The 20,861-nt window shown below is 40.8% G+C and overlaps 1 protein-coding gene across 1 annotated transcript; it reads right to left on the bottom strand.

Annotated features, from left to right (window-relative positions):
- Positions 1-25: 25 nt before the first annotated feature.
- LOC104155352 (myosin-10) lies at positions 26-19,931 on the bottom strand (the record flags this gene model as incomplete). The annotated part of the gene is made up of 20 exons (XM_009708315.1): positions 26-489; positions 1,385-1,557; positions 1,937-2,045; positions 2,928-3,136; positions 3,244-3,367; positions 3,617-3,705; positions 4,939-5,067; positions 6,521-6,682; positions 7,988-8,200; positions 8,703-8,915; positions 9,472-9,720; positions 10,061-10,213; positions 11,251-11,355; positions 12,433-12,639; positions 14,055-14,199; positions 14,300-14,512; positions 15,282-15,453; positions 17,719-17,842; positions 18,375-18,512; positions 19,725-19,931. Coding segments are annotated over 20 exons (3,279 nt in total), but the record flags the coding sequence as incomplete, so codon positions are not given.
- Positions 19,932-20,861: the final 930 nt, after the last annotated feature.

Raw genomic sequence — 20,861 nt, 5'->3', positions numbered from 1 at the left:
TTCTGTATTGATTTTTTTAAAAAAAAAAGTTTCATCCTTCACATGATGCTTTATAAAATGGCTTTACAATGACTATCTGGAAAATAGATGCACTGAACAGAGACGATCCTGTTTTGTTTACTAGATATAAAAAAGCAGTTGTACCTATATCTGAAGCAGGGTACAGTATGGAGAGGCTGGAGAGCCTTAAGACATAGTTGACCTATGATAAGTAACCTTGTAGCATGCCAACATTTCGTAAGGCAGATTTACGGCCACAAGGCAGTTCGGTGGTCAGGAAAGTCCTCCTCCTCCTCCTGCCGACTATCGTGTAGGTCTCTGCATGCAAACGGCGTGACGGGGCTCTACTCAGCAGGGGCCGGCTGCGCTTCGTTCACATCGCTGCCTTTGCTCTCCACGTCGTCATCCGAGAGCTCCAGCGAGGCCCCTTCGATGTGCAGCTGGCGTCTCCCGGATCGACTCGAGGAGAAGGTGATGGGCCCCCCTCTCCTGTGAACAAGCAGCAAGCAGTGATTGCTGAGGGGTCAATGCCTCGCTCGCAGCCCCAGTCCTGGTGGCTGCCCCTGCAAGACCTCCCAACTGAATGGAACAGCGGGGAAATGCGGCAGTGCAGCTCTAGGCTGCCCACGGGGGAAATTTCACACGCGGTGTCTTGAAAGCCTCTCTTGCTCTGACCAAGGGGCCAACACGCTGTGCATGTTCTGAGACTCTGGTGTTCCTCCTTGGCCCAAGGCCAAGTCACTTCAAATATTGTCTCTGTATGAGCACCGAGCACCGACCAAGTACTGAACAGAGTGGGTTCTCAAAAAAACCCCAAAAATTTAACTGCTTGTTTGTGAAGCACCGCACTGCACCCCTCCTGCCGTTCCTGCAAGCCAACCAGCTCAGCCACTCTCTACCTCTGGAGATGGCTTTTGTTCTGCAGCAGCCTCACTGCTGCTGACTCCTACCCATACTTCATACAGACCTTGATCTCAAAGGCCTGCTCTCAAGGGAAATGCTGAAACACTCCCACCGGAGTGGGTCAGGAAAGAAGGGATCAGCACCGACCGCTGGAAAAGCATGACTAAGCTGTCTCCTCTGTCACATGTACCTATGGCTGGGTTGAACTGGCAACCCCAGGGAACCTGCCAATGTGAGCTCTGAAGAGTTCAGGCCCAAGAGTTGTCAGGAATATCCCTGTGGTCTGGTGGCTTCCTTGTTATCACCACCAGACTTGGTAAGCAGTTCCCAGCGGGCTCCAGTTTGACCCATTCCCTAACATTAGGGGTTCTGTTTCTGCAGTTCCACAGCTGGGTGCTCCCCGAGGATGCATTATGGAAACGGTCTTGGGGCACACAAGGGCTCTGATAAACCCCTGCGCACCGCTACTGCTGCCACTTACCTTAGCCTGTTTTTCAGGGTGCTGACCTCCCGGCTCAGGCCCTCGTTGGCCTCTGTGGCATCATCCAGCTCACGCTGAAGTTTACGTCGGGAAGCATTTGCACGTGTGGCTTCCTCTTCAGCCTCCTCCAGCTGGCGTTTGAGCTGCTTCATTCTGGCATTTGCCTTTTCCATCTAAAATACAAAACCAGGTACTCAGGATCAAACCAGACAGCTGCAACCCCACGACTGGGGGCTCGCTAACACCCTGTCCTCCCTGACCACCCCAGCTGGAGTGGAACCGTCAGCCTCACTGCAGACTCCAGCCTGGACTCCTGGAAACACTGCAGAGCTCCTGGGTCTGGGAGACCAGGATGCATAACAGCCCATCACAGCAGAGCTAACATGGGGAGGTTCTGACTGCTGGGAACTGCTCCAGTGGTTTAGTCATCGAGATCAGATTCCCTTAGATCTTTTCCTTAAAACGCTTTTTAACAAGCCCTTTCTACTCAAGGTATGGTTTTATTTGTCTTTTCTGAGAAACAGGCCTCAAAAGCTAAGCCCTTCCACCTACCTGCTCCTTGTACTGGTCTGCATGTCGACGCTCATCCTCCACCTGCATGAAGACTTCTTTCAATTTCTTCTCTGTACGACGGACCAATTTGTTAGCAGCTGCTCTCTCCCTAGAATAATCAAAAAACATAATTTGTCTCAGGACTTGAAGGCTGGGAACACCAGATCTGTCCTTTCTGAAAGGCTCTTGCCTCATTCTGTAACTGATACTTAAGTCCTCTTAACATGCCTGCCACCATCAACAGAAGCGATGTAGTTTTAGCATGCTGGTGGTAGGCTGGGATGCAGCTTTGAAAACTTCAAGTCTTAGCACTGGAGCAATATGAGTACGGTATGCAGGCTGAAAAGAGGGATAAAAAGGTGCTTCCTCACAATGAGATTGAAGAGAGCAGCTTTAAAGTTATTGCTAACCACTAACACGGTTCTCCCACAGAGCCAAAAGCACAAAAAGACTGGAGATGATGGTAAAACAGTCCATCTTCAGATTCTGGGAGGAACTAATTAAAAAGAAAAAAGCATTTGGAGGACCAAGATGGCAAGGAAGACCTCACTGCAGAAAGACTTCTGCAGAGCACAGGATTTATCTCAACTTGAGCTGTGACACCTAAGCTGTTCAACTTGCTTCCTCTCACCAAAGAGATCAGGTGTCTCAAGGGGATGTTTCATCCTGTCTCAAGAAACTTCCGCAGCACCTTGTGAATCCTGGGACTACCAGTCAGCATATTCACCTGGTTAACTTCAAGAGTTAATTTGGCAGTTTCAGGTAGGGAGCAAACAGATTCTGAAACTTTGAACCCCAGTTACTTTACAGCTGTCTTGTTAAAGTGTGTCCCCTAAACAGTAGGTTTCCAGATAATAAACCCTAATGCCCATGCTGTAAGCTTACATCTCAGCCCTACAAAAACTTAAGGTATGGAGATTTCAGACATTCAGCTGACAGAGCAAACACAGGTAAACAGGTTTGGGCTTTGTGGTTTGTTTTTTTTTCTTACTTAGCTTCCTGCTCCAGCTGTTCTTCTAGCTGCACAATCTTGGCTTCTAGAGTAGAAATTGTTGCCTTGAACTTAGACTTCACAGATCCCTCCAGTTCCTGCAGCTTGGCTTTCAACTCTTTGTTCTGCCTTTCCAGCTGCTGCCGTGCATTTTCACTCTTCTGGGCAGCACTTCGCTCCCCAGCTAGCTCAGAATTAAGTGTGTCAACCTTTCAGAGGAGAAGAATAGAAGATCATTTGGTGCTATTCAGAGTCTTCACTTAACTGCACACTGAAACACAAATCGCCCCTACGGCATCACCGACAAAGGATTCACCTGCAGCGTGGTCTTTCGGAACCGCTCGTTGAGAAGCTCCATGTTGCTCTGCTCTTCCTCGAGTTCTTCCTCCAACTGTGCAATACGAGCTTCCAGCCGGCGCTTCTCATCCAGCAGCGCTGACCTAGAAAGGAAGTATTTGGGTCAAGACATGTTGAGATCTCATACAAAACTACCGGTTAGTTTGCATCTGATACTTTAGGCATTGCAAATTGTCATGAAAACCTACTGTGTCAGCAATTCTTTTCATAACAAGAAGAAATTTTTATCATGAAGACAGGTCAATACAGAATTTGCAAGCAGACTACTGAGAACTACAGCTGCTGGTGCCTGAAGTTCTTCAGATGCACCATTAATACATTTGATGACTCACTTTCCCGAAGCACTGTTTGCAATCTCATCAGCCAATTCATCCCTTTCTTGCTCAGCATGACGACGGGCTCTTTCAGACGCAGCAAACTCCTGTGAAGGTTTTAGGAAAAAGGTTCATTACAGCATTAGGAATCTCAAAACTTCTGCAAACCATCTAGCCTTCTAATAACTTCTGGAAGATGCTGTGAAGGGTGATATCCCTGAGGTCTTTTAATGGATAAGCAGAAGCCACAGCTGTAGAAGCTAGTGGGACACATCATCTTGATATTTCCCACCCTTAATTGCCATATGACTACAATGGATTTACTTTTGCCTGTCCCTGAAGTGTTCCTTGCACAAAGGAAAAAAAAAAATAATCTGTGAAGATCAGTAACATTCAAGCCTTAACCAGCAGGAGAAAAGCATTCTGTCACATGCTCTAATAAACACATTCAGCATAAAGTGGGCACTAACTTAAGTAAATTTTTTAGGTTCTTACACAGTACACAGCATGAATGCAAGCAAAATACAGAAAATAAAAGCTTTAGCATAACAGTATAAAACAGCACTGAATTTCATATTATAAAACTGTATTAAGTGGTAGAAACACCCAAGTATTTGTCAAGAAGGACAATTAAATGAACTGCAAGTGCAAGACTGAAAAGTTTGATGTTCACAAAAGAATGACATGGACCAGCTCTAGTAAGTCACAGGTTATCTGTAAAGGCTCAAACAATAAGTGCAGTGATATCTGAGCGATTGCTTCAAACTGGTCTGCAGCTAATAGAGGGGAAAAGAAAAAGAAGAGGCAGTCTCTCACACAAGGCAATTCTGCTGATGTCTGACCTTGTGGGAGATCAAGGAGATAACGGGAGGTAAGTGATACATCGCAGGACTTAGAGTTCTTGCATCAATTGCCAACAACGAGGGAACATGTGCCCATAAGAGAAAGGGATGAGGACGTCAGAGGGCAGAGCAATAACCTTCACAGACTTCAACGCTCCACTAAGGTACTGGAGAGATTGTTAGGTTTTTATAGATTTCCAATAGTCAGTTTTCGTGCTGACAACGTCCACTGCACCTTTCAGAGACTCTCAAACCACTTTGTAAATTTTAGTGAGACCTCAAATCTGTTTAAGCAGTAGTAAAGCTTTCCTGCTACCCAGGCAGAGAAATGAAGTCCAGACCACTAGAATGATTCCTACAAAGCCATAGAAGTTCACTAATGATCTGGGGCAGGGGAGAAGAGAAAGTTCTCTCACTAGATTGCTTTTTATTTCTTTTACTCTCTGATCTTTGCCTTACTCTAGCAAGAAAAACAAATTTCTTGGATTTCAGTCTCACCTCTTGGAGCTGAAGTATTTCTGCTTCGAGACCTTTGAGCTTCTTTTCACTCTCTTTGGACTGTGCAAAGATCTCGTCTCTGGATGCACGGGCTTCTTCCAGCTCCCGCTGGTAGTCTTTCATTTGAGCCTGCAGTTGGAAAGCAGAGGAAAGAAAAAACCATGCTGCATCAGGACAATCACAAGATTTATTAGTAGCTCGGAAGCATTTTGGCCCTTAAGAGGCAAGACCTTCCTCCCAAAGTGGCTGCATTCCACTTAAATGCATTTTCAGTTCTTATTTTCATAGTAAAGCTTCATTTTCTCACGTTTCCATCACTCAATTCCTTGTCAGAAATATCACATTGTAAGACTTCACCTCATCTCTCTGGTATATTTCTTGTAGGAAAAAACTCTCTATTAGCGATGCTCAATTACATTTGTCATGAAACTTATGGAGAGGTAAAGCTCCTGGAATGACTTGTTAAAATTTGCTTAAATTGACAAAAAAACCCCAAACTTACTACAAGTATGCAAGGTAAGAAACTATTCTTAGTGCAGAAGTAACCCAATGCACCATTTTGCACACCTAGAAGCACATATTTATGCTTCCCTTAAGAAACTCTGTTAACGCAGACTGAGATCTTAATCTGCACAAGTCTGACTTTAGATGCTAAAAGAGTAAGAAAGTTGGAGAAACTGCATTTAAGTTGTATTTAGAATTTAGAACACCTCCAGTCACGAGACCACTTGTTTCAGGTGCTTGTATGAAAGTGTACAGAGATCAGATATGAACTCTTTAGCTGTCCTGTCCTCTTGGACTAGAGGAGCGGGGTACTGCTAGGGACCAGCATTTCTTGCTTTAACCTATGCTCCCTTTTCATCCAGGGCTCAGTTCCAGAATTGCCCTCATTCAGTTGAAGTAGGATTGCCAAAGAATAAAGTGAGGAGGGCAGAAAGGCAATTTAATTTGCCGTATGCTTTGCATGGTCTTGCCATGGTCTGATTCTCCTGCAGCTTTGGGCAATGGCACTGAAAATTTTTGGCAAAATTGAACTCTACCAAATGTTGAATACTTTTCTGGGAATGGGAAATAAATGCTTGACACAAGGACTGTTTTTTCTTGCCAAACTAAAAAGAATGGGCATCTTGGAGCTCTTTTAAAGGCAACTAAGATTTACTCCTCCCTTTTCTCTGGAGCGTTTTTGGCTGAAAACACCTTAAAAAGTTCAACAACTTGAGGAAGCAGCAGTCAAGCAAGAGCTGAGCTCAAATCAGGAAATTCAAACAATGATAAATTTTAAAAATGCAGCCTAGAAAGCAATACTCAATAAATCCTTACCAAAGTGTTGAAATAAAGAAAAAGATGACTACTGAAAAGAAGTAGTCCATGGGGGACCAATCTTAACTCCTTACCGACAAAAACAATGAGAGGAGTTTTGAGCAGAGGATAAGTTCAGACCAGATACACTGTGACATATGTCAGCATGGCCAAGCTTGATACTCCTTTTGCCTTCAAGCTACAAAAGTATGTAATGAAAAGCAACACCCTTGACAGACTGTCACCAGGAGAGACAGCAGCTCAGTTGATTAGCTGGGCCTACCTGGAGCTTACGTAGCTGTTTGATTGCTTCATCTCGAGCTTTGTTTGCAGCTTCTATCTGACCTTCCAGGTCTTTCAGATCCATCTCCATTTTCTTCTTGGCTGCCACAGCAAGAGCCCTCTGTTTGCGCTCATCTTCCAGTTCTGCCTCCAGCTCTCGCACCTGTGCAATCAAGGCATTTAACAGGCTCAGTTCTAGGAATGGAGCAAACGCAAAATCCTAACAAAACCATCGGTGACTCCTAAAGGCCTTTGCAGAGCAGAATTAACATTACTCAATTGGAAAAGACTACAGAATGCAAGCTACATGGGAAGATACTGCCAATGGCAAAAACAAATCCACAAATTGGAAGCAGAGATCTCTGAACTGACAAAAAGGAAACCAAAGACAATAACTCAGCTTCTGAAACATTTCCATTTCATCTGTTCAGCTACTTAGTGATCAACTTCTTGCCCAGCACATCTATCCAGGTTTAGGTATCACCCTAGGGCAGATGTCACTATTTCCAATTGAACCACTAAGAGGAAAATAAGTAGAATCACCTCATTTTCTCAAGAAAAAAAACTAAACTGTTCCCTTTGAAACAGCTGTGCTACTAGCTTTTATACACCAACGTCATTTTTTTCAAAAGAAAACAGAAAATTGTGTAAGCAGCAAGTCAATGCAAACTAAGCCAAACTTAAGCAAAAATAAAACTGAGCCAGAAATGCCACAGGTTACTAACATGAAAGATATATTTTGTTTTGAAGCAAGCCTCCCTCCTCATGCTAGGTCAAGAGTTCTTGCCCAGTGGAAGATAACAGCAATTTTGCATTTCGGTGAACTTCAAAAGGCCTCCAGGCCACGTTTAGTTCTAAGAGATCTCTATATTGGTGATTCTCAGTAATTATACATTTTTGTTTTCTTCTGATAAATTTTGAAATATTGGGTGTTTTTTCCTCAAAGCTTAATGTTAATTTAGAACCACCTCCTCTTACATGCATGAAATTTTAAAGGCATTTATTGAGTCTCTTCTGATCTGCTTTGTGTTACTAGAATTCTCAAGTCTGGCAAATCTGGAATCTTTGCTACGATTTTCATTTAGGAAATTGTTCACTTAATTACAGTCTTTCAGTCTATCCACATCCGTGGATTTATTCCTGTACATCAAATAGTACGGGCTTGAAAGTCCAAATAACATATGCCTTTCCTTGAAATACACCCACACAGCAATAGCCAAACCTCTGCTTGCAAGTTGAGTGTTTTTGAGGCCCCTCAGTAGCAGACTAACACTAACAGCTGACAGTGGCCAGTTCTCAATAAGACCTATTCTGTTGTTTGTAAAGATCAGTGCTTGGGATTTCTATAGGATGGGAACTTCAAGCAAGAGTTTTATTTTTCGCATAGCAAGTTATCACCAAAGCCACAGAGCTTTGGCAAAAGATCTTCACACCCCTCTCACCATGAAGTACGGTAACACAGACGTACTTGTTTAACCAGCATCCTCTTTTTCTCTTCATTCTGTTCATCTCTGGCTTGCAGATCTCTCTCAAACTGGGCTTTCATAGCTTGCATGTTCACCTCCAAACGAAGCTTAGCATCTTCTGTGGCCTGCAGTTCATCTTCCAGTTCCTCAAGCTGAGTCCTCATCTCTTCAACCTGTTGCTCTAAAGTTCTTTTTGACTTCTCCAGTTCATGGACCTAAGTCACAAACATTAATCAGACCCTCTCCTTCAGATATCTCAACATTGGCAGTTATTAACAGCAAAATAAGACATTACATGAACACAGTACGCTACGTTTTGTGACGCTCCAAATTGGACAATGAATCAGAACGGGCCGAGCAGCATCTCTAAGTCTGTATTAAGAGAACCCAACAAACATCTATGCAGATGATCGAAGAGATGAGCTGTGCAATGTCACAGAGAAAAAAGTAGCAATAAGACAAGCTCTTAAATCTAGTGCAGGTGCCATTAGTCATCTGGCCAGCAACTTCTGCTCTCCATGTCTTCACATCTTTTGAAGAGGGCTGTTAATAAAGACCATCCCTTTATTCTGAGCATTAATTCATCCAGAATTTTGGGTTATAAATCAGCTTCAAAAAGTTCCATTTTTGTGTCAAATACACTTCTCCAGCCAGAGAGTTTTCCTGTGTTATTCCCTATGCAGCATATAACAAAACACATTGTGGAAACATACTTACATTTTTGCCCACATCATCTTTAGAGCTCATTAAGTCTTCCATATCTGCACGCAACTGTTTGTTCTGCCTTTCAAATTCCTCCTTAGCTTCCAGGGCTTCTTCCAAAGCCCGAGCCAGAGACAGTGCTTTGGTTTCCTTCTCCCTTGCTTCTGCTTCAGCACGATCTCTTTCCTCTGCATATCTGGCAGAAATGTTCTTTTCTTCTGCCAGCATCTGAACATAAGAAAAATCATTAATCCATCTCAAATTCTATAATCAGGTCCTTCCTGCCTCAGGTGTTATGGTCAATGAAGTGGTTAACGCTCTAAGTTTAACTGGCCTTTGGAAGCTGTCTAGTCTTTCCATCTTGAGCAAAGTGCTAGTAAGAAAACAGGCACAGCTACTCTGGGATGAGATGAGGAAAGAAAGCAACTAATAAAGATTAAATAAGTTTTCTATTACTTTCATCTTTCAGTCTTCACATCTTTAGTCTATCTTGAGGGATTACAATAATACTCTTAAGTTTTTGTTCCAATATAATTTCTTTTTTGTATATAACTAGCTTATTATTTGATCTATCAAGAGTCAAAGCTGGCATTTAGCTCACTGAAATTATAAGTGACAAGTTACTCTTAACAAAGGCCAAGTTGCTCAGGAAAGATTTATCAATAACCACAGTACTCTAGCCAGCCCCTTCTTTATAGAAAGCTCATTTATGCAGTAACAATATAAACAAGATGCCATTTGAAAAAATCAGAGAAAGCAACAAGATGATAGGAGACTAGACTACCTGATCAAACTTCTTCTGCTTTTTCTCCAAGTTAGAAACAATCTGGCGCTGATGATCTAGATCTACCATCAAGTCATCCAGCTCTTGCTGCAGGCGATTCTTTGTCTTTTCCAGTTTGTCATAAGCTATTGCCTTCTCCTCTAGGCGTTGGCTTAAGGACTCCACGTCCTTCAATAATTTCTTCTTATTTTCCTCCAAGCCTTCAATGGTTCCCAAGTCATCATCTACCTTTTTCTTAGCATCAGCCAACTGAAATTTAATAAAAGAAAATAATATTCCTTAGTGCATCATGAGAAGGAAAGGCAGGCATCAGGTCCAAAATACAAAACCAGAAATAGATGTTATTGATAGCTAAATTAACACAAAAACTGTGAGCCAGCAGGCTACTAAGTAGGGGAAAGTCCTGCCCATTGCAGATAGCTGTACTAGTCATTATTGCAATGGAGAAAGACCACATGAAATTTTATTCTGAAATCTATATTGCAGATATGCAAATTACATTATATTTTTCTGAGAGGTTCAGGACATCAATTCATCTCACCTGCAGTAAATAGGCCTTACAGAAGTCCTGTCATTTACAACAGCTTACCTGTGACTGCAAGGCGAGCATCTGTTTCTCCAAGTTCTTTCTGGCCTCCTCCTCTTCTTCCTGCTGCTCTTGCAGGTTGTTCTTCTCCTCTTCCAGCTGCCTAATCCTACTGCTCAGGTTGAGTTTCTGGCGGGTTTCTTCCTGCAGCAGCTCCTGTTACACAAACAGGCATATTCAAAGTTCAGTTCGGTTCACAGTGTGTTAACCATGGCCTTGGGCTACGACCCTCCATTACTCTATATGGAGTTTCAGGTTTGATTATTTTTCTCACACCATTTTTGTACAATGACATGCTTATGAAGACACCTGTAACTTGGGTTTTCAAAAAGGCACTGATCATCCAATTTGGGCACACTTAACCCTTTATAAAGCATGTTTCTGATCAGGCAATCCATGCCATTGCCTGTTCTAGAAGTTAATGGACAATACTTTTCCTTCTTTAAAGAGACGAGCACAGAAGTCACCTTCAAAATTTATTTTTCTTCTTTCAGACAAGCACATAGAGTACCTATTTTAAACCACCCGTGAAGAACATATAACAGCAAACCCTGCAATGGCAGCTTGCTTCCAAGTTTTGTGGCATTGCTTAAATACAAAGGTCAGTTTAAAGACAGCTGTAATTTGGCAGCTGAAACTTCTGTTATAACAGAAACTAATGAAAGGTGTAACCACCACCCCCCCTCTCCCCCATCCTCTTCCTCTCAGACCTCTCCAATTGTGATTAACATTATTCAAGTAGTCATCATTAGCATTTTTATGCAGGGGGGAAAAAGATTATATTTAAGTGATGAATACATGCATAAAGCTGCATTATTTAACTCAAAACCAAACACTGGCAGTACAAGACAGGGTATTGTCCTTAGTGCCTTTCATATACCCCAAGGACCTTATTTACATTAACAAGGAAAGGTTTTTTTGACTTAATTCTTATCTCCTACAGACACTAAGGTATAAAAGAGAAACTGAAAGGGTACAGTCTATCAAGTAGTGAATCTTAGATAATGAAAAATTGGCTCCACATGTAGCTGCAGAATCATTATACATCACATTTCACTAGACTTCAATAAGAATTACAGTTTCTACCCAAGGGACTTTCCAAACCATGAATGAAAATGTATTTTCTGTTATGCAGTTAGCATTTCAATGAGGAACGAAGCTTCAGTGCAAAGTTCAAGCTTCATTGCACACACCTGTGTATCCTGAAGCTGAGATTCCAAACTAGCCGCGTCCTTGGCAAACTTGATGCCTTTCTTCTCTGCTTCCTCCAGGAGACTTGACACATTATCCAACTCGTTCTGCAAAGCAGGCAGACTAAAGGTAACAACATGCAGTTGACTCACTCAAAGCCTACATCCCACTGGGAGCTGGAACTGCAGAACAGAAAACCTCAACGAATTCCAGGTATGGCAAGACAACAATAGATCCCAATAGAGAGATACAACAAGCTAAAAATATTGAAGTCTGGCTAGAAACTTCAAGTTGGATGTCAGTCTTGAACTTAAGTGGTACAACATAGCAAGAGTTATGAGCAGAGCACATCATTCCAATATCTGCATTCATACTTCAATGCTATTTTTTATTTATAAGATCATATATTTTTATGGGACCATTAATTCAAGGATTATCAGGGTGACAGCGAGGTTTAAAGCATCACTACAAGAAAAAAGCTTACTGCCAGGTGCCAACTCTTGCTATTTTAGGCTATACTACTTTTACATACAGTGAGAGGCTGCCTGAAAGCTTCCTCTGAAAAGAACTGGCCCATTCCCTTTTTGAAGTACTTCAGCTTGATTTACCTAAAGTACTCGTTACTGTAGTTTAAAAGTCAGCCCTGATTGCATTTTGCCTATTTTCTCCATTTCCCAGAAAAATGGGCCTTTACTTGCAATCCCTATCTGCCAGGCACCCAGTTTTGAAGCACAAAAGGAAACCTAATGGAAGCACCATCAATCAGTACATTTTTGCTCACACTTACAAATGAGCTCAGCCCTATCTACGCAATTCCCTATCCAAGCCAAAAATCTGTAGGCCAGCTGTGAGCAGCTTCCCTGTGCAGAGCCTCCTACAGGATTTGGTCTCCAGGATGGATAGCCACAGATTTAAAAGCCACTATAATTCTCACATAGCCCAAAAAGTTCAGGACTAACGCCATGGCTGTCCAGCTATCTCCACCTGAGGCAAATCACCACTTTAAGGCCCCTCAAGTACATGAGAGGGCATGACTGAGGACACCTCCCACATTAGAGAGGCCCAGTTCCTGTAGATCTAGCTGGCTTTTTGAAAGTCATTTCTCTTAGGCATTTCCGCATATGGTTAACACTTTCAGTTTCTTGCCTATTTTTCAGCAGTTTAGTACTTCCGTACAGCCTTACCTGCAGCTTGTTAGCTTTCTCCGCCAACTCCACCCTCAGTCTTTCGCCTTCTGTGACCTTAGCAGTTAGCTCTTGTACCTGAGCATCAAGCTTCTTCCTCTTATGTTCAGACTCTGCCTTGACCTGCTGTAGTACCTTCACTTCACAGGCTAACTCCTTGTTGTCGGACTCTAGGCCTTGCTTGTTCTTTTCAAGATTTGCTTTGAACTAGGAAAGACAAAAAGGAAAGAAATTCAACACTTTGTTACATATGAATAAAGTTTTCTGCTAAAAAAATATTCAGTCCAGCAAATCAGGTTGACAAGTTCAAAGACAAAACAAGCACTCAGCAAGTTCTAAGTAGGGAGTGTTTAAAATGCTGCCATGTAACATTCTGTGTATGTTAGCCAAAGACTAAGTTAACACAAGTTATTCCACTCTCAGATATCACAGGCAACAGTGGGGACCAGAAGATACTTCTATGAATTCAAGAAGATCTGGGATGTCAGTGCTGTAAAATTACTGTTTGAGTAGCACTGAAGTAGGAAAGAATGTGCCCATTAACAGATCAGCATGGCTCATCTCACAGAAATAAAAGAAAAGATATCAACTAAAGCTGCCCTGATTTTAGTAGGCATAGCAGCCTGGAAGTGCACAACAAAGCACTTTTCATCACTGCATTGACATTTGTCAAAAACCTTTTTAAAAAAATAGTAATTGCCATAAGGGATGTTTAAGTACTATTCTTACTGCATTACCAGAACTGACATAATCTCATCACAGGGCCTTTGTTTAAGATTGCATGGTATTTTTCCATCTTTTCATGCTCTTATTGAGAATACTTAATGAATAAGGAGAACACATGCACAAGATCTTCAGGTGAATAAACTATGATTTCCACCAGCTTAAACTACTATGTTTCTCACTTCTAAGGAAGCTTGTGAAGTATTCCCTACATAAAAATATTACTACAGTATATGAACTGTCCACACATACATTCATGAACGACCAAAACTATAATTTCACAAACTAAACTTTTTTTTTGGCAGTGTTGGAATAATTCTACTTTTGAACCAGACACTCAAGCTACCTTAGTAGGAATCCTGCTATCCAGGTGTGCTTCCTCCTGCCTGTTCTGGTGGTGGTTACCAGAGAACAGAATATAGCTGTGTAAATTGGCAAGAAAACCCACAGATACCGAGCACTGGAGGTCACAGTACAAGCATGAAGTTAGGAGTGGCTGGAAGAACTTTCATGTTACCTGCACTCACAGTTCATTATTTCTGAGTGCCGACATTACAATTACCTTATTTGGAAGCATTCTGCAGTTCACTTACGCAGAGAACTGCTTTTCACCAAATAAGCATGTGGACTGCTGGAGAATTCCTAGAGAAGTACTACATGGTTTATGTCTAGGTGTGCCATTTCCAAGTCTAATGGACACTTTTCAGATAGATACCAAGACTATCTAATAGTTGCAATATATTCAAACCAGCATGATGTATTTGATTCAATTGCAACTGTTATGCATGTATACAGGATAACAGCTCTGCAGGTATTAGTGGAAGGTACCACAGCACTTACAGTACTTATAAAAAGTCCTAAAGAAGAAAAGCTATTTCTGTAATTCATTTTCCTCTCACCCTTTTAGCCTGTTCAAGTTGTTCAGAGAGTTCTTCCAGGGCACTGGCATGCCTCTGCCTGATTTCCTGGATCTGTGCTTCATGGTTTTTGGTTTCCTCTTCAATTGCTTTCTTCAGTTCAGCCACCTCCTGCTCACGTTTAGTCCTGGAGGGAGCATCAAGGGTTATCAAAATCAACATTTTAGTCTTTTGTAAATTAAAGATTAATTTTAATGGTGTCTTTTTACACAGACATATGATCCTACCTCAGCTCTTGCTGTGCTGCAGTGGTATCCAAGGTATCTTCCAGTTCAGTTTTCAAAGCCTCCAGCTCTTCACTTAAATCTCTTTTCTGTTTTTCTGCCTTGTTGCGTGATGCCTTCTCAGATTCAAGATCCTCCTGGAGTTCTGCAATTTGAGCCTGCAACTCTCTTATCACTTTCAGTGCATTGTTTTTCTGAACTGCTTCTTCATCACCTCTGTTAAACAGAGGTACAACAGTTAATGATATTTTGTAGCTTCAGATCTATTCTCCTAACAGTCTAGCACTATTTAAATTATGTACATAAACCATATCTTAACTTTTCCACTAGAATAAGATAGCCCTTTTAAAACTTCATAGATAGAAAACCACTACTGTTATTCTCAAGACCCTGACAAGCACAGTGCCCCAGGTACTACAGATGCACTATCAGAATGATCAAACTTTCAGGTCTACATTCAAGTATTCCAATTTTGTAGATCACAACACTGTCCCAAAAATGGACCGCCTGTAGAATTTTCCCTTCCCGCAAAATTCTAGATCATTACTCAAAAAGTACAAAAGGTCTTTAGCTGATATCATAAGGTGTGACAGCAAGACTACCACACAAATCTTGATAAGGTCTGTCCTACCCAATCATTGAAAGTACTCCGTTAAGAAGGCTCATTAAGAATTACATGTTTTTCCCTTCTGAAGCTGAACTGTGCAAGACAAAAAAAAAGCTTCCAGAGCCCAAACACTACTATATCCTGGTGAATTTTTTTTTTTTGCAGCTTTGTAGAGCAAGAATGCTGATAAAACATTGAATTACATTTTTTGTCATGTCTACGCATAGCACAAGTGTCTAGGGATGCTCTAGTACAAACATGAACTGGCTTCTGCTTTAACATTCTCAGTTCTGATATGTTTGTAATCAACTGAAATTCTGTCTGGGAAAGCAGATTTCTATCACACTTCTGTAGTTGTAAGCACCATTGTGCTCTGACCTAGCAAGAGCAGCCTGGAGTTCTTCCTCTTTCTTGGCCAGCTGGATCTTCAGTTCTTCAATTTGGGCTTGCAGCTCAGCTATTTGGTCCTGTAGGTCTGTTGTTTCACCATCAAGTTTTCTTTTAGCTTTTTCTAATTCTTGACGGGTCTTCTCCTCCTTTTTTAAGCGCTCTAAGGAAGCAAAGAATTATATTTACATGCACTTTTTTTCCTGTCATCCTCAGAAGGTTCAGGGGCAGAGCCATGGGGTCGCAGGAAGGGTAAGAAGTTTAATTTATATTGTGTCAATTCTTTCTCCAATCTGCAGCTGCAAGGCTGACTGGGAAAGATGAAATAGCAAAGTAGAATTGTATGATTTAGATAGAAAATCAAGAAAATTCAATGACTGGAGAAAAAAGTTTGAAATAAAGGAACAGAAACATAACCTCATCTTGATAGAAAATAATGAGTGGGATCTAACAGAGCAGCTGTTTGAGCTGCTAGGCCAGATAATCACAGACATCAAGATTCAAAAATTGATATCAACTACAGACTGGAAAAAGTGATGGCTTGCATAGCTTTGGAAGGGCTAGGCTAGATTCCAAAAGGTCTACTGGAAAATAGTATAGCTTAAAGAAAACTTGGATAAACTGGTAGTATAACTTAAAAAAAACTTGGATAAACCGGTTTTGCAAGTATCTGTGCCACTAACTCACATCCCATTGATATTTAGCAAGACTTTGCAACCCTGATAGCTTCCAGTAATTTACTTGTGTAGCTGAGATACTCCTGCCCTAAGGTATTTCTTTGTGAAAATCACCCAGTTATCAGTGCCACAGCAACAAAGCACATTTAGTTGATCTGCCTGTTGTCTGATCAAGATAGTTACTGGCTGCATTGTTTACAGTTAGGTAATGACCAGGTATGTAAAATATTTTAAAGTCACAGCAAGGTTTTGCTTAGCATAGCATTAGCACAATTCTACATCCATTAGCCTAAACGTGAGTTAGACTTGTTCAATATTTTGTGAATCCTCAGTGCAGAGATTTCTCTCCCACCTTTCCTAAGCCTGCTACTGGATCAGGACATCATCTTCTACATGGAAAGGGAGCCATGTTCAAGAGTCATCTCTTAAAGCCACCCAGGGCTATTTGAGATTTTCCAGACCATCTAAAGTAACATTGTTTTTCTCTAAACAGTTCCTCATTCAAAAAAAATAGCACTTTTCCCTCTGTTTTCACATTATATTCCTGGTGAGTGACAGTTAGAACAGTGTCATAAGACCCAATCATGTAATTGAGAAAGTTCAAAGTAAATTCAGTTAGAGATTTTTTTTTTCCCCAAACATCAGTGCCTATCAGTACCAAGACCCTAACAGAGAGACCTTAATGGCTTCTTGAATCATCTCCAAAAGCAAATATCATTTTACTGTGCTTTACTAGCCAAGAAATTGCATGCCTTATATTTAAGCTTTAATTTCTACTTCTAAGGTCATGAGTCTTGGAACAGTACCATAACCAAACACATCTGTCAAGTATCTTCAGAAACACTAGTCTTGATTTAAGCACACAACTACTCAAGTATTATTTTCCAGTGAGTAAAGCTTATTTATGCCCATCTTAAGGTCTCTGAATACAGTTTTTAAAGAAAAGGTACACCAATTCACCTACTATCCCTATTAGTTCAATACTTTCCTATACACATAAGTTTAAACTTTGGTATTCTGCTATAAGCCCATCAGTTTTAAAATACGTAGCAAGACATGCCGTAACACAGTAAGTGAAAAATCTATTTCCAAATTAGGACACAAAGCAACTTTGCCTTATATTTTGCAACTTTGACTTGGCAGTTTATTTATGTTGCACAATAGCTATTCACAGCCATAAGTGATTTAAAAAAAACATAAAAATTAAGAAAGGTTACATATAGGGCTAGTTTAGCCTGTGACAACACAGGCAAAACAATTAAAAATAAATGGCCAAAGAAGTGGAAACATTTTAGACAAACAAAGCATTAAGAAAAGCAAAACTCAGATTTGCTTATTCAAAAAACATCTGAAGTCTAATGAAGGCCTACTAACATTCTTCCAGAAATATGTTTTTCTAACCTGTTATTATAGAAAAGTGTAGCAACTTCCCAAGAGACAGATGCTTTACCTTGTTACTAAGGGATGCATGTAACAACATGAATTTCTAGGAGTGTCTATAAATGAAATGGATTCTCAAAAATGAAAACCTAACAAGCTAAACATGAGAAAGATGGAGAAGCCAGATGCAACAAGTCTTGCAAGCAACATAAATTTCCGTCAAGATTTAGATAAAAATAACAGTTATTAAGGTATCTACATATAAGGTTACACTTAGACCGGACCAGATACTGCATACTTTTTAATAAGTGACCCATTTCTTTCTAGCATGATGTCCAAGCTGTTAATAAGCAAATGTAGCAAGAACAAACCTTCCAAATCAGTGATCATCATTTCCTGCTTGTTCTTGAGTTTGGCCAAGTTTTTGGCCTTTTCTTCTTCTTCAGCCAGCTGAGAAGTACATTCAGCAATTCGATCCTCCATCAGCTTCTTTTCCTAGTGAGGAGAAAGAAGAACAAATCACTTCTAAAACACAAATTTGAAGAGTCTTTAAGCAGCAGAAATAACTGAATATACAAAATCCATATAGAGGATTTCAAGATTTTATTTCAAGTGACTGACCTATCAACATGAAGGATCAATGGGAATAGTATAGAAACATGAACATTTGTTTTCCAAGAAAGTAAGACATGGAATTTAACACACAGGAGGCCTGGTTTTAGGACAGCATTTGCTGTACGCTTTTGGAAATCTGTTTGCAAACAACAGTAGCTATGATAAACACTGTTTACAGCTCTTAGATTTGGAAGACTCATGAAATTGGAAAGAATGCATGACAAATACCTCTCTTTTGAAGGTCAGTTCAAAACAATCTTTAAGTGTCTCAGCTTCAACCTGTTCAAACCTCACAAGTCTTCAGGCACAAACTTTATAGGTAATGTAACAGCAGTCTCAAATGTTTTGAGAACTATCACCTGGCAGTACTATTACTTATGTGCAGAATCTCCACCATGCATACTGGTCTCACCTTCAAAAATTTGGAATTTTGGTCCTCCAACAGTAGGATCTCTTCTTCCATCTTCTTGATCTTAGCTTCAGCTGTCACTTTTTCAAGCTGCAACTTCTGTCGAGCTCCCTCCTCCTCATCAAGCTGTTCCTCTAGGTCCTGGGAACAAAGGCAAATGCATCTGTGCATTTTCCAGGTTATCCATGTGTTAATTTTTTTTTTTAACTTGGTGACAAAGATGTATTATTTTGAAAAGCCACCTGCCCTAACTGACACTAAAAATGCATTTGTTTTGTTATTCATTTATAGTATCAATGATCTGGTAATGAAATTAAGGGCCATGTGATACACATGGAATTTTTTTTTTTAGGCTCTGTATTTCAGCTTTGGCTGAAATATGCTGTCTATGAAGCATACACTCACTTCAGAGTCTTTCACCTTCCTAATTCTGAACATAAAATAAAGGATTGTACTTAATGACAAATAAATCAGATCAGGCTTTATGTCAAAGACCTCCTAGCATACTGCATCTGAACAGGGCATCCAATGTAAAAGTATAAGTGTCTAGGAAGAGACACCACAGGAAGCAGATCTCCTGATTTCAAGTATGAATCTAGATCTCATTATTACAGCTGAAATGGTTCACATATTGCCACAAATAGCTAGATACGACTAGAAAAGCAGTAATGTATCATGCTTCTATTCAGTTATAATTTTAAATAAGATTCTCAGCCACATATTAATGGACACTTAAAGGCATCAAGAGGTGAGAGATGTGTGGTTTACTTCCCCTTCAAGTACCTTGAATATTTTGAAAGAGGTAAGTTCTCAGGTATTGCATTTTTCAAGGTCCCCATTATGCAAAAGGAAGCATCTAAATCATCTGATTTTCACAAAAAAACCCCGAGTAACTTGGAGTTGAAGTTATCTTAGTTTCATAAAAGTTAAAGAAGGAATATTCTTCATGATATTCACTGGATTTCAGTAAAAAAGGAACATTTCTCTTGTAAGTGACATTATCCCATCAGTCCTTGTTTCTATAAGAAAGCAAGTAAGCCCCATGCAGTCACTCCCGGATCCTCCCCACTATAAAGTGCTTGCTACCCTTAACTGTCTATCTGCATATGCTATAGCTACCAACAGGGCATTTTGACTTTTCTTTTTCTTTCCTCACCCTCATATGCCTGGAGACCACAATAAGCTAAACATACTGAACACAGGAAGACAAGTGAAAAAAATTCAAGTTTATTTTATTCCACACATGGTGTTAAGGTGCTAAACTCCTCCATGCTGTAGAGATGTTGAGGGATCTTCCCATCCTTAACTGTACTGTTTTTATGCTTTTCCATTTCCAGTTACCAAGAAGCATACCTGAATATGGCCCTGCATTTTCTTTTTCTCATTCTGCAATATTTGGTTTCTTTCTTCTTCCTCTTCAACCCTGGACTCCAAATCATGGAGAATTTCTTCCAACTCTTGTTTTTTGGCAGCCAAGCGAGCCCTCATCTCCTCAGCTTCTGCAAAGAGCTCTGTCTCAGCCTGTAGCTGCTCTGCAAGAATGTTCTTCTCTTCTAGAAGCTGCAAATATACACAAAAACATAGTAAAAAAGTAAAAATGACATTTCAAAGTCTTATGAGAGATTATACATGTAACAACTAAGAAGTTACTTAAAGGCCAAGTTCTGCTCCAGTCCTTGACACCCAAGTCAACACCCAAAACCAAAGACTTTTAGCAGAGGGCTTTATCAGCAGTCTAGAAGACAGCTTTTGCAGTAGGGCTACAGTAATATTCACTTACTTGTCACCCCAGTTTAAGAACAAATCCCACCACACCTACTCCACCTGCCCTGTTCTACCCAGCAGCAAAAAGATGAGGGAAGTGCCTGTTTCCTGGTCTGTTCCTCACACTCATCCCTGCACAGCGGCAGAGCAGTGCCATGGGTAGCTGGGCTGAAGCTGGTACTTGGAGTCACTGGAACAGAACTGGAACACATTACTTCTTGGTCTGTAAACTTGACAATAGAACAGAATAGTTCCAGTTGCAAGGGACCTACAACAATCATTTAGTCCAACTGCCTGACCACTTCAGGACTGACCAAAAGTTAAAGTATATTATTGAGGGCACTATCCAAATGCGTCTTAAAGACCGACAGGCTTGGGGCATCAACCACCTCTCTAGAAAACCTGTTGCAGTGTTTCAAACAGCCTCTGAGGTAAAGAAGTGTTTCCTAATATCTAGTCTGAACCTTCCCTGACGCAGCTTTGAACCACTGCCATGCATTCTGTCACAGGATCCCAAGATGAGAACAGCACCTTCCTCTCCATGTCCCCTCCTCAGAAAGCTGTAAAGAGCAATGAGATTGCCCCTCAGCGTTTTCTTCTCCAAACCAAGACAAACCCAGTGGCCTCAGACAGTCCTCACAGGCCATGCCTTCCAGCCCTTTCATCAACAGAAACTGATGCTTTGCCCTTCTAGATATCCATCCCAGTTCGATCATGTCTCAAAAT

The sequence above is a fragment of the Cariama cristata genome, unplaced genomic scaffold, assembly GCF_000690535.1.
Source record: "Cariama cristata isolate BGI_N322 unplaced genomic scaffold, ASM69053v1 scaffold10919, whole genome shotgun sequence".
Taxonomy (NCBI): Eukaryota; Metazoa; Chordata; class Aves; order Cariamiformes; family Cariamidae; genus Cariama; species Cariama cristata.
Note: the sequence above shows the minus strand (reverse complement) of the source record. Positions and strands in the feature narration are given on the sequence as shown.